Genomic DNA, 13,392 nt, shown 5'->3' on the forward strand with positions numbered 1-13,392 from the left:
GTACCCCCGAAGACAGATAGCCGCTTCACACATCACCAGACTCACGTTCTCAAACACTCCAATCAGCTCAACTCACACACCAACAGGGACCCCAAATCCCCCCAACCCTAAGGTACCAAAGAAACTACAAGTCCCAGCAGGGAACTAGCAGCTGGCAAAGAAGGAGGTAGAGAACAACCCTCCCCATCCACTCAAGGAGACACCAGGTCCCGCAAGTGCTCCCACAGGGTGACATAGTGCTGCTTAGCCAGGTGTGGAGACTTGGTATAAGACCGAATCTCAAACTGGGCTAACTCCCAAAGTCTACTCCTCCACCGGGACACTGGTGGCGTATCCTCTGATATCCAGTGAGTCAAAATCATTTTCTTAACTAGGAAAATAGCATTATAAAAGAAGCGGCATTTGGAAATAGTAAAACCCTGTTCCTGGATGGGGGCCTGGATACCCAACAGAAGAGTCCCATAGTCTCACAACCCTCTCCAAAAGGGGAAACACTTCCCTCCATATGGTCAATTTGGACCACTCAAGGAAGAAATGGATATAAGTATCAGCCTGACATTTGCACTTAACACAAAGATCACTATACCAAAGTCCTATGCGCACCCCTCTCTGTTTGGTAAAATAAGCTCTGTGGAGGACCTTATACTGAAGCTCTTGAAAATCAGCAGATTTAGTAAAGGAGTACAAGGTCCGAAAATAAGGCAGGAATTGCTGCTCAGGAAGGCTTTAACCTAGATCCTGTTCCCATTTGGACCGTAATGGCGTAAGTATCAACAAAGAGATAGAGAACTTCATCAGTTTATACCAGTGGGAGAGAGTGTTAAACGGCACCGGAGTGGCTGAAAAGATGGTATCCAGCTGTCCCTTAACCCAGGCCCTCTTATGTCTCCGACGTTCAACATCCCAGTAATGCTGAATTTAGAAATAGGAAAACATATAGCGAGGAAGAAATCCCCAGGTGGGATGCCTTTTCAACAGGTCCGGGATGGTGTAACCCAAAATCTGCCATAAGACCCCTATTAATCAAGAGCCGGGCCCTGGGGTTGGTATACAGAGCAGTCACCCAAGCCATGAAGGAGCCCCCAAATCCACCTTTCTGTAAAACCCAGAAAAGGGATTCCCAAAATATGCTGTTGAAGGCTTTCTCCATATCCAATCCCGCAACAGCGGAGTGACCACCTTGGCCAACATGTGCACGATTAGCCCCCCAAGACCTTTAGCATGTTCATAGAGGTGTACCACCCTGTACGAAGCCAACCTGGTCATGGTATATGAGACCAGGAAGGAAACAGTTCAAACGCTGTGCTAAGGTCATAGCTAAGAGCTTAACATCCTGGGAAATAGGCCTAAAGGAGCCTACCAGGTCCGGGTCTTTGCCTGGCTTAGGGATCAAGACCACATGGGCCAAATTATCTGGGAAAGCACCCCCCTCCACAGCCACAGCATTGTACATGTCACTGAGGGGCTTCGCCACTAGATCCTGAAGGATCCGATAGTATTCCGAACCAAAACCATCTGGTCCAGGTGCTTTTGCTAAAGTGAGAGACTTAATGGATACCAGCAGCTCCTCCTCAATGACTGGCGCATTCAAGAGTCAACCTGAGCATCTTCCAACTGGAGCACTCGAAGGCCCTGAAAAAAATACATCGAGGGCGTCCCTATCCAAAGGTCTGTTTCTGTAGAGGGTTTTATAGTAATGGACAAACTGTTCAGCTATCTGCTGCTCCCCCTCATACCGAGCCCCCTTAGTATCATGGATAGCTGTAATAATTTGGCGTTTTTTGAAGGGGTGAACCAAATTAACTAAAAGCTTCCCTGTCTTGCTCCCCCAGCAGTAAAGGTGATAACGTTAGTAATGGATGGACTGCTCTGTGCGCTTATTAAGCAATTCCTCTATTTTCCCACGAATCCCCTTATATTCTAGACAATCCGAATCGGACAAGGTGGTGATACGCCCTCCTAAAAGCATGCAATTTCTGAATCAGCAGCAGTAGCTCCCCATCCCATTCCCTCCATTTGGCGGCCGTATATGCGATTACATGGCCCCTCAGTACTGCCTTTGACGCATACCAGAAAGACACCGGCCCCACCTCAGGGGTAGCATTCGTTACCTGATAATATATCCAGTGCACCCTTAAGAAGGTCCGGAACTCAGGATCAGTGTAAAAGTGTGGGGACAATTTCTGTTAGGGTATTTTGTGGGTAGGAGTGATGGTCAGGGTTAGCTTCACAGTCGCATGATCAGAAACTGTAGCCTCAGTGATCTCCGACTTGGTAGCCCTAGAGAATAGCCGCTTATCAAGAAGGAGATAATCTAACCGGTCATATACCCTATGAACATGAGAATAGAAAGTAAATTCCGAATCATAAGGGTGCAGCGCCCTCCACACATCTACCAGGTCCAGATGCTGCGCATGAAATCCCACCCCATGGTCATCATGATCCTTCATTCTGGTCCTGGGGGGGTTTGCAGTCCACTCCCGGAACCGCTGTAATATTGAGATCTCCCTCCAGGATCAGATGATAATCAGGATAGCCCGATAATAAGGAAAGAACAGAGAAGAAGAATTTGACAGTATACATTCGGGGCATATAAGTTACAAAAGAGTAATTTCAAGTCCCATAGTTCCCCCAGGATTATAATAAACCGCTCCTCCTTATCCTGAATTTGTTTGTGCAGTGTGAAAGGCAGCCTGTTATGTAGCAAAATAGCCACACCCTGCTGCCTCCCACTGAAAGTGGAAGAGTAGTCTTCCCCAACCCAGTTCCTTTTCAACTTAGCATGTTTTATCTGAGGGAGATGCGTTGCCTGCAAAAAAGCAACATCTGCACCCATCTTCCTCAGACTGGTCAGTATCTGAGATCTCTTAATAGGAGACTTAATGGCAAAGTGCAGGAGAGGGAAAACCCACCCCTAGCATCAGAATCAGCAGAAATTCAGCCTTAGTCATCAGGCATCCTAAGCCCAAAACAAGCAATACTATAGCTAAGCAGCATAAGCGGAGCCTCTCAGCTGAGCTCCTCGGCTGCGAATGTATGTGTGCCCAGCCACTGTGCCAATGGTACCTCAACCTGCCCCCCCTCCCCCTTAATACCCATACACTCATACCACCATGCACACATCCCCAAACTCGCCAATCCCCCTCCCCTTCCCCCCTTCCCCAGAAGCATGCTCACCCCAGTAGCATACAATCCCATCAACCCCCCAGCATACCCAGAGAAGACCTCCCCCCCACCTAAAGACCCCCAAATCTGCATCCCCACAAGAATAGAATCACAAAATTAAAGTAGATCAACTAGTCCTGTTCACTAACAAGGCAAGATCGCACAGGTTCTAGGATCCAGGGACCCTATCAGATAGAGTATCCCCAAAGCACTGGCAGAAATCTCTCAGGTCTCTGGAGTCCACTTCGCATGCTGCCACCAGAAATCCCCCATACAGGGGAGCCCTCGCTGACTCCTGGCAGACTGCAGCGCCAGTCCTCTAGGGTAGGTAGCAGGCCCGGAAAAACCCTCACCAGCAGTAACAGTCAAGGTAGTCCCGCAGAGGCTTGGGGCCGAGAAGCAGGCCTCCAGACCATTCACAAAGCCGAACCGGGCAGCGGCAAGAAACTCCACAGGACCAGCAAAACAGCCGAACTAAGTTAGGTATATCCCGCACAGGAAAACTTGGAACATCCCTCCCCTTTAGAAGCACAGAACTCTGGAACAACCTCTCATCCCCGCTCAGAAATTCAAGCTCCTTCCAATCCTTCCGCAAACACTTGAAAACTTGGCTCTTTTCAAAAATCTAATCACCTCCCATTCTCTAGTATCCTGTCCCTCTCTTCTTAGTCCCTCTCCTATATTCTTTCATTGTAGTTCCTTTCCTCCTAACTCTGTAAACCGTGCCGAGCTCTGCGCTTGTGGAGATGGCGCGGTATACAAACCTAAGGTTTAGTTTAGTTTAGTTTAGGCGGGAAACTTTTCCATGAAAGCCTGGGCTTCCTCTGCCATGGCCAGAGTAACTGCCTTACCAGTGGACCAGACCCTCAACTTTGCCGGGAACACCAAGGCAAATTGGATCCCCTTGTTGTGCAGGTCTGTGCAAAACGGAGGTATAAGTTTTCGCTGTGCTGCCACGCGCACAGAGTAATCGTTGAATACAAGGTAGAGTACCTTGTATCCCTCATACTCCAGGGCCCCTGCCTTCTGAAATGCTTTGAGGAGAAGCTCTTTTTCTCGCCAGTTAACATAACGGGCAATGGCCGTGTGCTCTTGTCCCTCGCCTGATGGTCGTGCTCCAATGGGGTGGGCAATCTCACATTCAAAGCACGCTGTACCAGCAGCCTGATCCAGTTTTTCCAGCAGCCACATACTGAAGATGTTGTACAAGTCCTGTTCAGACACTGTTTCTGGCAGCCCTACTAGGCGAAGGTTGTTGCTCCGATTATGATTTTCACACTCCTCCAGCTTGTCGGCGAGATCCGAAGACTGTTTCCGTAGCTCTGCCACCTGTGCTGCCAGGCCTGTGCATGTGTCTTCCTGGTCGGACACCCACTGCTCAACTTCCATCAACCGCCAGCTGTAAGAATCGAACTTTTTGTTCATCTCATCAACCGCGGATTGTATTTTGTTAAACTGGTCCGCCAATACTGATTTTGTGATGTCGGTAATCCAGTCTTTGGCTGAGATCGTGAAAGTGGCATAGTCCGCCGTCATCTTGAGGGGAGTGCTTGTCCTTTGATCCTCACACCGATTTTATCGGTATGCCCAGTGCTGTTACCCGAGACCAAAAACTCCTGAATAAAGCAGACATTCTCCCCCAGCAATCGAGCAGGAAATGTCCTGGGGAGATGCAGAAATAGCAGGTAATAACGCAGATCGGAGCTTTTCTTACACACGTCCGTTTAGGCAGGCAGCATCACATGACCCCCCCCCGTTGTCAAACTCTTTCTAAGGGTCTTATTGCACTTTCAGTCCATCAAGTTCTACAAGCTCTGCAGCTGACTACCTGGCAACAGCCACAATTGGTTTCTCCAGCTTCCAGGAGGCTAGAACTAAAATAGGGAGTTGAGAAAGCGCTAGGACATGAGATGCAACAACTACCACACCATTCATATATCATAAACCTCTAAATCTTAATACCACTCACCTCCTGGAAAAGATTTGCAAGAGTCTACTTTCCATTTCATAGAAACTAACTATGATACTTATGCTATGACTTCTTGAATTCTGCAGTAGTCATTGCGGCACGTCATACAGCTGGGCTCAAGCCTCAGACCGAGTTGATCTGCATGACAGGTTAGCCAATGCCCCTGTCTGGGAGATAGTTTATGTTCAAATATGTTTTATTGAGCTCAGCAAAAACATCAAACAGTGAACAAACGAATTACAGACAAGCTCAACATTTTAGATAACAGAACCCACCCCCCACAGATCACTTCCACCCGAGCAAACCCCCCCCCCCACCCCAACACAAACCTTCCCAAAATATCCCCCCCCCCGGGTCCTCCTTCCAAATACAGCATGACCATGGAAAAACAGAAAAGAAACAGGCCTACCAAGTGCAACAAAATGGGACAGAAAACAAGGATTCAACAGTTCAACAAGCGGCTTCGAGCCATCGGAGTCATAGTTGTCCAAAATGGTTCCCAAGTACGTTGAAAGGTGTGGCCTGGGAGAGAGGAAAGGTCCGGCACATCCCTCCTTTCCCACATCAAGAGAGTAATCATCCAACATCGCCAAAGAGAGTAATCCAGAGCAGCATCCTCAAGCCATTGCAGCAAAATACATTTCAGGGCCACGAGGACAGTCCACTTAAGGAAAGCAGCAGCCCCCCTTGCACGAGGGAAATAGTGAGGAACAACTCCAAATAATAACAAAGGGGAGCAGCGAATGGTGATTTTCCAAATGCGCTCCTCAAAGACAAAAACAGCATTCCAAAAAGTTTGAACATTAGGGCAAGTCCAAAACATGTGTCCCAAGCCCGCTTCTGGAGCTTGGCATCGGAGACAGGCAGCAGTTTCACAAAGGCGAGAAAAATAAGCCCTCTTTGGAAAGATGTACAAACGAAAAACCAACTTATAGTGTTGTTCCCAAAAGGTGGTATATTTTCGAAAGGCAGGCAACCTACGGACAGCCTGCAAAAGCACATCATCCGGCAATGCTACTGCAAGGTCACGAGCCCAAGCATCCCATAATTTGGAATGGTCAAACAAGGGGGACTCATCCTTCAAATGGCGATGATGGAATTTAAGGGGGACCTGAAGTTGGGAACCAATGGTGAAAGCCGTTGACAGCTGCTCGTGGCAAGAGGCTTGCAAAGAACTAGAGGGTAAAGCAGAGATGTAATGTTGAATTTGCATATAAGCAAAATAATCAGTGGAGTGGGAGACCAAACTCGTCTCGCAACTGTGCAAAAGGCTTAATTTTGCCATCATCATCAACCAAGTGAAATACATAGTGAATACCCCTTGTTTCCCACCGAGCAAAACTCGGCCCATCTATCCCAGGTAGGAAGGAGCTATTAAAGCGGATAGGCAGAAAGGGAGTTACAGAAGCAGAAAGAGCGTGATATTTACAGACCCAGCACCAAAGCTTCCACAATAGACGGTGGAGCACCTTCACAGAGAGAGACTCAGGCACAAGAGAAGGAAGAGAATGAAGATATGCACTAAAGCGAGTAGATTGAAAATAGAAGAGTTCCAAAGAAGTGTTAGTGAACACTGAAGTAGCCCTGAAAAGATCATTAATGTGGCACATCCCACATCCAATAGTCAGATATCAAAGGTTCAATAAACCCAATCCACCCCTGTACCACGGAGTTGCTGCCCATTTATAAGGCAGGCGAGGCCGCTTCCCAGTCCAAATAAATCTCTGAACCAAACGTTCCAGTTGTCTCTCATCTCGAGAAGTCTAATAAAGAGGAAGGACCTGAAAGACATATAGCCAACAGGGGACAATGAGCATAAAGATGCACCTGACCAAAAAGCGAAAAGGGAAGAGTTCCCCATAACTGAAGTTTATTCTGAAGGGCCTGGAAGAACGGTTCCACGTTCAAGCGATATAAACTAGACAAGTCCTGAGGAATAAAGACCCCCAAATATTTCAAAGTAGAGTGAGCCCAATGAAGAGGAAAGACACCCCTCCACGTGGCACATAACTCAGGTGGAAAAGGCAAGGCCAAGGACTTATCCAGATTAAGAGACAGGCCAGAATAAAAGCCAAATTCAGAAATGAGGTTCAATGCCCTCGGTAACAAATCTTCAGGCCTAGTGAGAATCAAAAACATATCATCCGCAAATGGCAAGATCTTTAACTCAATCCCATCAACTTGAAGGCCCCGCACCTCTGCAAACCCCCGAAGAGTACAAAGCAAAGATTCTAAAGAAAGGAGAAACAGCAAGGGGGGGTGGAGAAAGAGTCCATGCGGGTCCCGTTGACTAGAAGCGAAGCCCTTGGGTTAGAGTAGAGAGAGCGTATGGCATCAAGATAAAAACCACCCAACCTAACATGTTCCAGGGTATGAAACAAGAAAGACCAATGGACACTATCAAATGCCTTAGAAGCATCTAGACTGACAAACAAAGCTGGAATCTGATGAGAATGACAATGGGCAAGTGCAAAGAAAACCTTACGGACATTACAAACTGATTGATGTCCCCGGACAAATCCGACTTGATCCTCATGAATAATTGTAGGGAGATGCGGAGCAAGACGATCAGCCAACATTCGGGCAAAAAGCTTTAGATCCACGTTGATCAAGGAGATGGGATGATAGGATCCTGGTGAGTCTGCCTCCTTACCAGGCTTCAACAATAAAGAGATAAGGGCCTCGTTAACATAATGCGGAAAAGAGCCCTGAGCAATAGCAGTGTTAAAGTAAGCCAGTAAAGGACCACAAAGATGGGAAGAAAGAAGTCGGTAAAAGTCTCCCGACCCAGGGCCCTATCAGCGTGGAGAGCTTTGATTGCAGATTCTAATTCAGCTGCCCGAAATGGGCTATTAAGAGAAGACACCACTTCCTCCGGCAGGTGAGGAAGTCCAGAAGACTGAAGATAATCTGTCAATAATTCCGGAGAGACATCATCGGGAGCATCATATAACCGGCTAAAAAAGTCAAAAAGAACCGCGGAGATATCAGACGTATTGGTCACCACCCCACCACTCGGGGTCCGAAAAGACAAGATCAGTTTCCTACTAGTCTCAGATTTAACCAAGCGGGCCATGAGGCGCCCAGGTTTATTACCAAAACGTTGAAAACGGTGTTTATGGAAAGCCAACCGTCTTTGGGAACGAGAATGAAGTAACGAATTTAAAGCCTCTTGGGTAGACAAATAGCATTCTCGAGCCTCCCTCGATGGATTCGAATGAAATGACCGCTTAGCCACTCGTAAGGCCCGTTCTAAATTAATGATTCTTCTGTTAATATGCATATTGCGAGCACTCAGAAAAGAGATAATATGTCCCTGAATCACTGTCTTACCAGCCTCCCAAAACAAAATAGGATCATCCATGTGGGGAGCATTATTGGTAGAGTAATCCTCCCATTGGGCCTGCAAAAAGGTTTGAAATTCCTTGTCTTGAGCAAGATAGAACGGAAACCGCCAAGATGGGGTCCGAAGATACGTGATGTCCAGAGAAATATCTACCCAAATCGGGGTATGGTCCGAAATGTTCAGATGGCCGATCCCGGCCGACTGGACTGAAGGGATGGGAGATAGTTTATTTGGTAACAGAGTAAGGGCTGCAATATTGCAGTTTATGGAGGATTCTAAAAGCCATGTGTGAGCTCTCCGCATATCCTTTAGATCAATCCCAGCCTTATCACAGATCTGGTAATCTTTCGACTTATCACAGACCATTCCATCAACAAATTTTTTTCAACACTACTATCCTTGGAGTCGCTTTACTCTTTATATAAGGACCGTTCCTATGAAAACCCAGGCTTCTTCATTTCCTCAAAAGCAATATCCAAGGGAGCGTAAATAGCCGTCAGCCACCCAGCTTCCTCAGCTCACAACTACTACTTTTTGACTCCTTACCAGTAGGAAGGTAGTTAACCAGTTTCTTTCCAGTATCAAAGAGCATCACAAAGGACTCTTGAGTTCTCAACAATTTGATACCCACTCAATTTCCATCCAAACATCATATACTTCAATTGACAAAGGAGATTTCTCTATTACTTCAAGACAATGTTATAAAACATGTTTCCAAGAAAACTCACGATCTCTGCCCTATTCTCGTCCTTTGTTCAAGAGGGAAACATTTTGCATGATTTTACTTCTACCAATTCTTTTTCTTTTCACTTTCCTATTCATCCGTCCCATTGGAGATTTCTGACATTTCAATTCCTTGACAAGCATTACCAGTGCAAAGCCAGTTCTGCCTTTTGGCCTATCATCAGCACCACGTGTGTTCACAAGGTATTTGGCGGTGGTAGCAGCCGCACTCAGAAGAAATCATCACATGGTATTTCCTTACCTGGATGACTGGCTCCTTGTAGCACACTCCAGGGTGTAGTTGCTTCTTACCCATGCCAGGCTCCACAAGTGTCTCCTGCAATGGCATCTCAAACTTTACTGGACTTAGAATACTCAACCATTGGCAAACTTGATTCCGCTGCCACACAAGGTTAAAGATTTTCTTTCTTGGTTGATCCACCCTCCGTTCCTCAAACAAAAGTATCCATTTCTGTCTCCACCCCCTCTGCTCACAATCTCCTCCAGACTTAAGGTCAGTGGTCAGACAGAGAGATCACCTTTAACATTACTCTTCTGAAACTTCAAGCACTTTCCTATATGCTTTGAGCATTCAGTCCTTGGATTCCCAACTCAACACTTGATTCAAACCGACAACCAGGTACCAGTGTTCTGTCTGATCACACAAGGGTCCTTAACCTGTTGCAGAGCAGCCTCCCATCTATGGACTTTTGCACTCTCTCTCTCTCTCTCCAGAAAGGCAAACGTTAAACATTCCAGGGACAATGCACATCATTCCAGATTCCCTAAGTTGCAAACTCGATCTTCACAAGTGGATTTTAAACCCAGAGCTGGTGCAACACATTTTTCAACAATGGGGCACTTCCATGATAGCTCTGCAATCAATGACCAGTGTACCCAGTATTGCTTTCTAAGACCTGCCTCTCCTGCAGTCCCCAGAAAACCTTTTCAATTCCAAGGACTCCAAATCTACTCTACAATTTCCCACCAATTCCATCAATCTCCAAGGTTCTTTAACAGACCATCAGAGGCACAGCCCAGCTGATTCTCATTGCACCTTGCTGGCCCATTCAAATTGGGTATCTGATACTACTGGATCTTCTCGAGGCTCCCCCTCTTCTGTTAGGAGATCATACGTCTCTTCTATCTCAGCAAAAGTGTCACCCATTCTATCCCAATCTTCGCAGTCTCAACCTCACTGCATGGAAATTGAACGGATAGTCCTTGCTGAGATCCCAGTCTCTTCATCAGTAAAGGAGGGTCTCCTGACAGCAAGGAGACCATCTACACGAAAATCTGAGCACACTCACACACTCAAGATCCATTCCATTGCCTGATTGATTACATTTTATCCTCCTTACTACATTTATCAGAATTGAGACTAAAGACTAGTTCTGTAAGACTCCATCTTTCAGTCATGTCTGCATCCAATTCTTTCCTGGATGTGAAACCAATCTCTCTAAATCCTTTTGTTTCTTGTTCCCTACAAAATCTTAATAATCTCTGGCCTCCACTTCACACCCCACCTTTGTACTGAGACCTCAATGTTGCACTGGACCATTTGATGAAGATCCCTTTGAACCTTTGGGGTCTGCTACATTACTTTTTCTTACTGGGAAAACATAATTTCTAGTAACATTCATCAGCCTGCAGAGTTAGCAAATTGCAAGGATTAGTCATGTATTTACAATACCTTCAAGATTTTCCTAATAAAGTGCTACGGCGCACTCATCCAGACTTTCTTCTACAAGTGGCAACAGACTTCCATATCAACTAGTCTATAATATTGCCATCGTTTTTTCCTCTTCCACATCCTTCCTCAGCAGTCTGGATTGTAGGAGGGCACTTTTGTTTTACATGGACAAACTGCTCCTAGCAGCACTCCTAATCAACTTTTTGTCTTTTCAATTCAGCTACTCAAGGAAATGCAGTCTCTAAATGGACTATATCTTAATGGATGGCTCAAGGCATCTCTTTTTACAATTCTAGGGATCGTTTCTCTCCTTCAGGTAGATTGGACCAAATCAAATGCATGCTACAGCTTCCTCAATTGCAAATTTAAGATCAGTCCCAATTCAGGATATCTGCAGGGCAGCAACTTGGCCCTCTGTTCATACTTTCACTAAGCATTAGTGTTTGGATCACAGTTCAGCGCAACATACACAGTTTGGACAGTCAGTCCTCCAAAATTTGTTTGCACTATAAGTTTTTTCCTCCACCCATCTTAGTTTTAAGCTAGGGACTCAACAGCAAGTGTGCCTTCATTCCCCTGCTTATCTGCAGAGAAAGCAAAGTTGCTTACCTTTAGCAGGTGTTCTCTGTAGACAGCAGGGGAATGCAGCCACACTTGCCCACCCGTCATCCCCTATTACCAGATAGTTCTATAAGCTAGTGACATAACTAACAGTTGAGAGGTGGAGTCCCAGAGGCAAGGTAGTCCGCACATGCTCAGTAGAAAAAAAAACTACTGAATCTAGGGGTGGACACCAGCATGCAGGCTCAGTCAGAGGATTTCACCAGCAAGTGAAGTGCATTCCTCTGCTGTCTACGGAGAACACTTGTTACAGGTAAGCAACTTTGCTTTATTTCACTTCCATGTAACTCAGTTCTTTAACAGTGAGCATGATCACCGATAACCTTTGTGGATGTGGTTCACCACCTCCCGACCACCACAGTGCCAATGGAGCTGTGAAAACAGCTGCAAGCAGGTCTACATTACACAAAACTATAGAATGTAAATTGGAAGAGCTCTTCACTGGGGAGCAGATATTATTGTCATGTAGATGGGAATATTCTGGATCCCGGTGTTTCCCTCTACTCCTCTCCCCATTCACTGAAAGCCAGACAGTGGTACCACATATAGAAAAAAAGTAATAGGTTCTAATGTCTTCCTGTTTTCTTTCTCCTTCAAAGGGAACCAGATGATGCTGCTGTCTATGTGGGCCTAAACAAACTAGAACTTGTTGGTGATGTTATCAAAGCTGACCGCATCTTTCCACATGCTGGTCACGATGAGAGTGTTAGTGTGGGACATGACATCGCTCTGATCCTGTTAATGGGTCCCATCTTGTATTGGGAGCATGTCGGGCCCCTGACCTTGGAACACAATGAGCATCTGGACATCAACATGGAGACATGTGGTCTAGCAGGGCTGCGCTGGTTAGAATCAGGTTTGGAAATTCATATTGTGGAGGAGAGAATGGTGGAAGCAATATAGACAGAGAAGCAGCCAGATAATCTAAGTCAGTGTTTCACAAGTTGGTCTTGGAGCACCCCCTTGTCAGTCAGGTTTCCAGGATATCCATAATGAATATGCCTGAACTTGATTTGCATATACTGCCTCTATTATAGACAAAAGGGCTATTCCTGGAGGCAGAGGGGAATTGGGGTAATTCTATAAAGAAGGCTAAAAATCCACCTGAGTATTATTCTATAACAAGGTGTCCATGTGCGATGGTATGTCACTTGAAGGAGGACACACACATGGGTGGAATCTGGGCAGACCATGGGCAGGGTTCACAGTTATATATACCAATTATAGAATATACAGAATATTCTAAATGCATGTGCAAGCATTTACACCAACTCTATGGCTGCTGTGAGCAATCACAGATAAATTATAAGCCTATATTTAACCTACGTTGGAATTCTATCAAGGAAAGTAGGTATCTAGCAGTGGCATAACAAGAGAAGGTGGTGCCTGGCATTACCATGCCATGCACCTCCCCCACTCTTCCTCACCAATTAGGTACCCCCCTCTCTTGAAATGTTTGCCAGCGTGAGCAGCATCTTACACCTGCTGCTCATGCCGGCCTCGGCTCCATTCTGACATCACGTCCTGGTCCCGCAACCAGAAAGTGTTGTCAATAGCAATTGGTAGATGCTGTGCATGCCATTGAACATTTAAAGAGGTACATGGGGGATGGCGAGGCGGAGAGATGCTGGTACCAGCGCCCCCCTGCAAAGACAGCACCCGGGGCAGACAGCACCCCCTAACATATGCCACCACTTGTATCTAGTTTCCTTTATAAAATAGGTGCGACATAGGTGCCCTGTAGACACCTTAATATAGGCACATTGTTTATATAATTGCCCTATCTGTATAGTTTTTCATTTTCAAATCTGTGTGTGTACTTTCCTGCAATTAAAGCAGGTGCAAAGACTTGTGTGTAGTTTCCCTTTGAATATT

At 46.1% G+C, this 13,392-nt stretch overlaps 1 protein-coding gene across 2 annotated transcripts in view; it reads left to right on the forward strand.

The window, feature by feature from the left end:
- Positions 1–13,392, forward strand: part of LOC117349026 (protein clarinet-like) — a 404,996-nt gene that overhangs the window by 291,823 nt on the left and 99,781 nt on the right. For both annotated transcript variants that reach the window (XM_033921891.1, XM_033921900.1), the window contains exon 9: positions 12,117–12,373. In XM_033921891.1, coding sequence (XP_033777782.1) covers positions 12,117–12,373 — 257 coding nt within the window. The remainder of the gene's footprint in view (positions 1–12,116; positions 12,374–13,392) is intronic.

Source organism: Geotrypetes seraphini, chromosome 1, assembly GCF_902459505.1.
Source record: "Geotrypetes seraphini chromosome 1, aGeoSer1.1, whole genome shotgun sequence".
Lineage (NCBI taxonomy): Eukaryota > Metazoa > Chordata > Amphibia > Gymnophiona > Dermophiidae > Geotrypetes > Geotrypetes seraphini.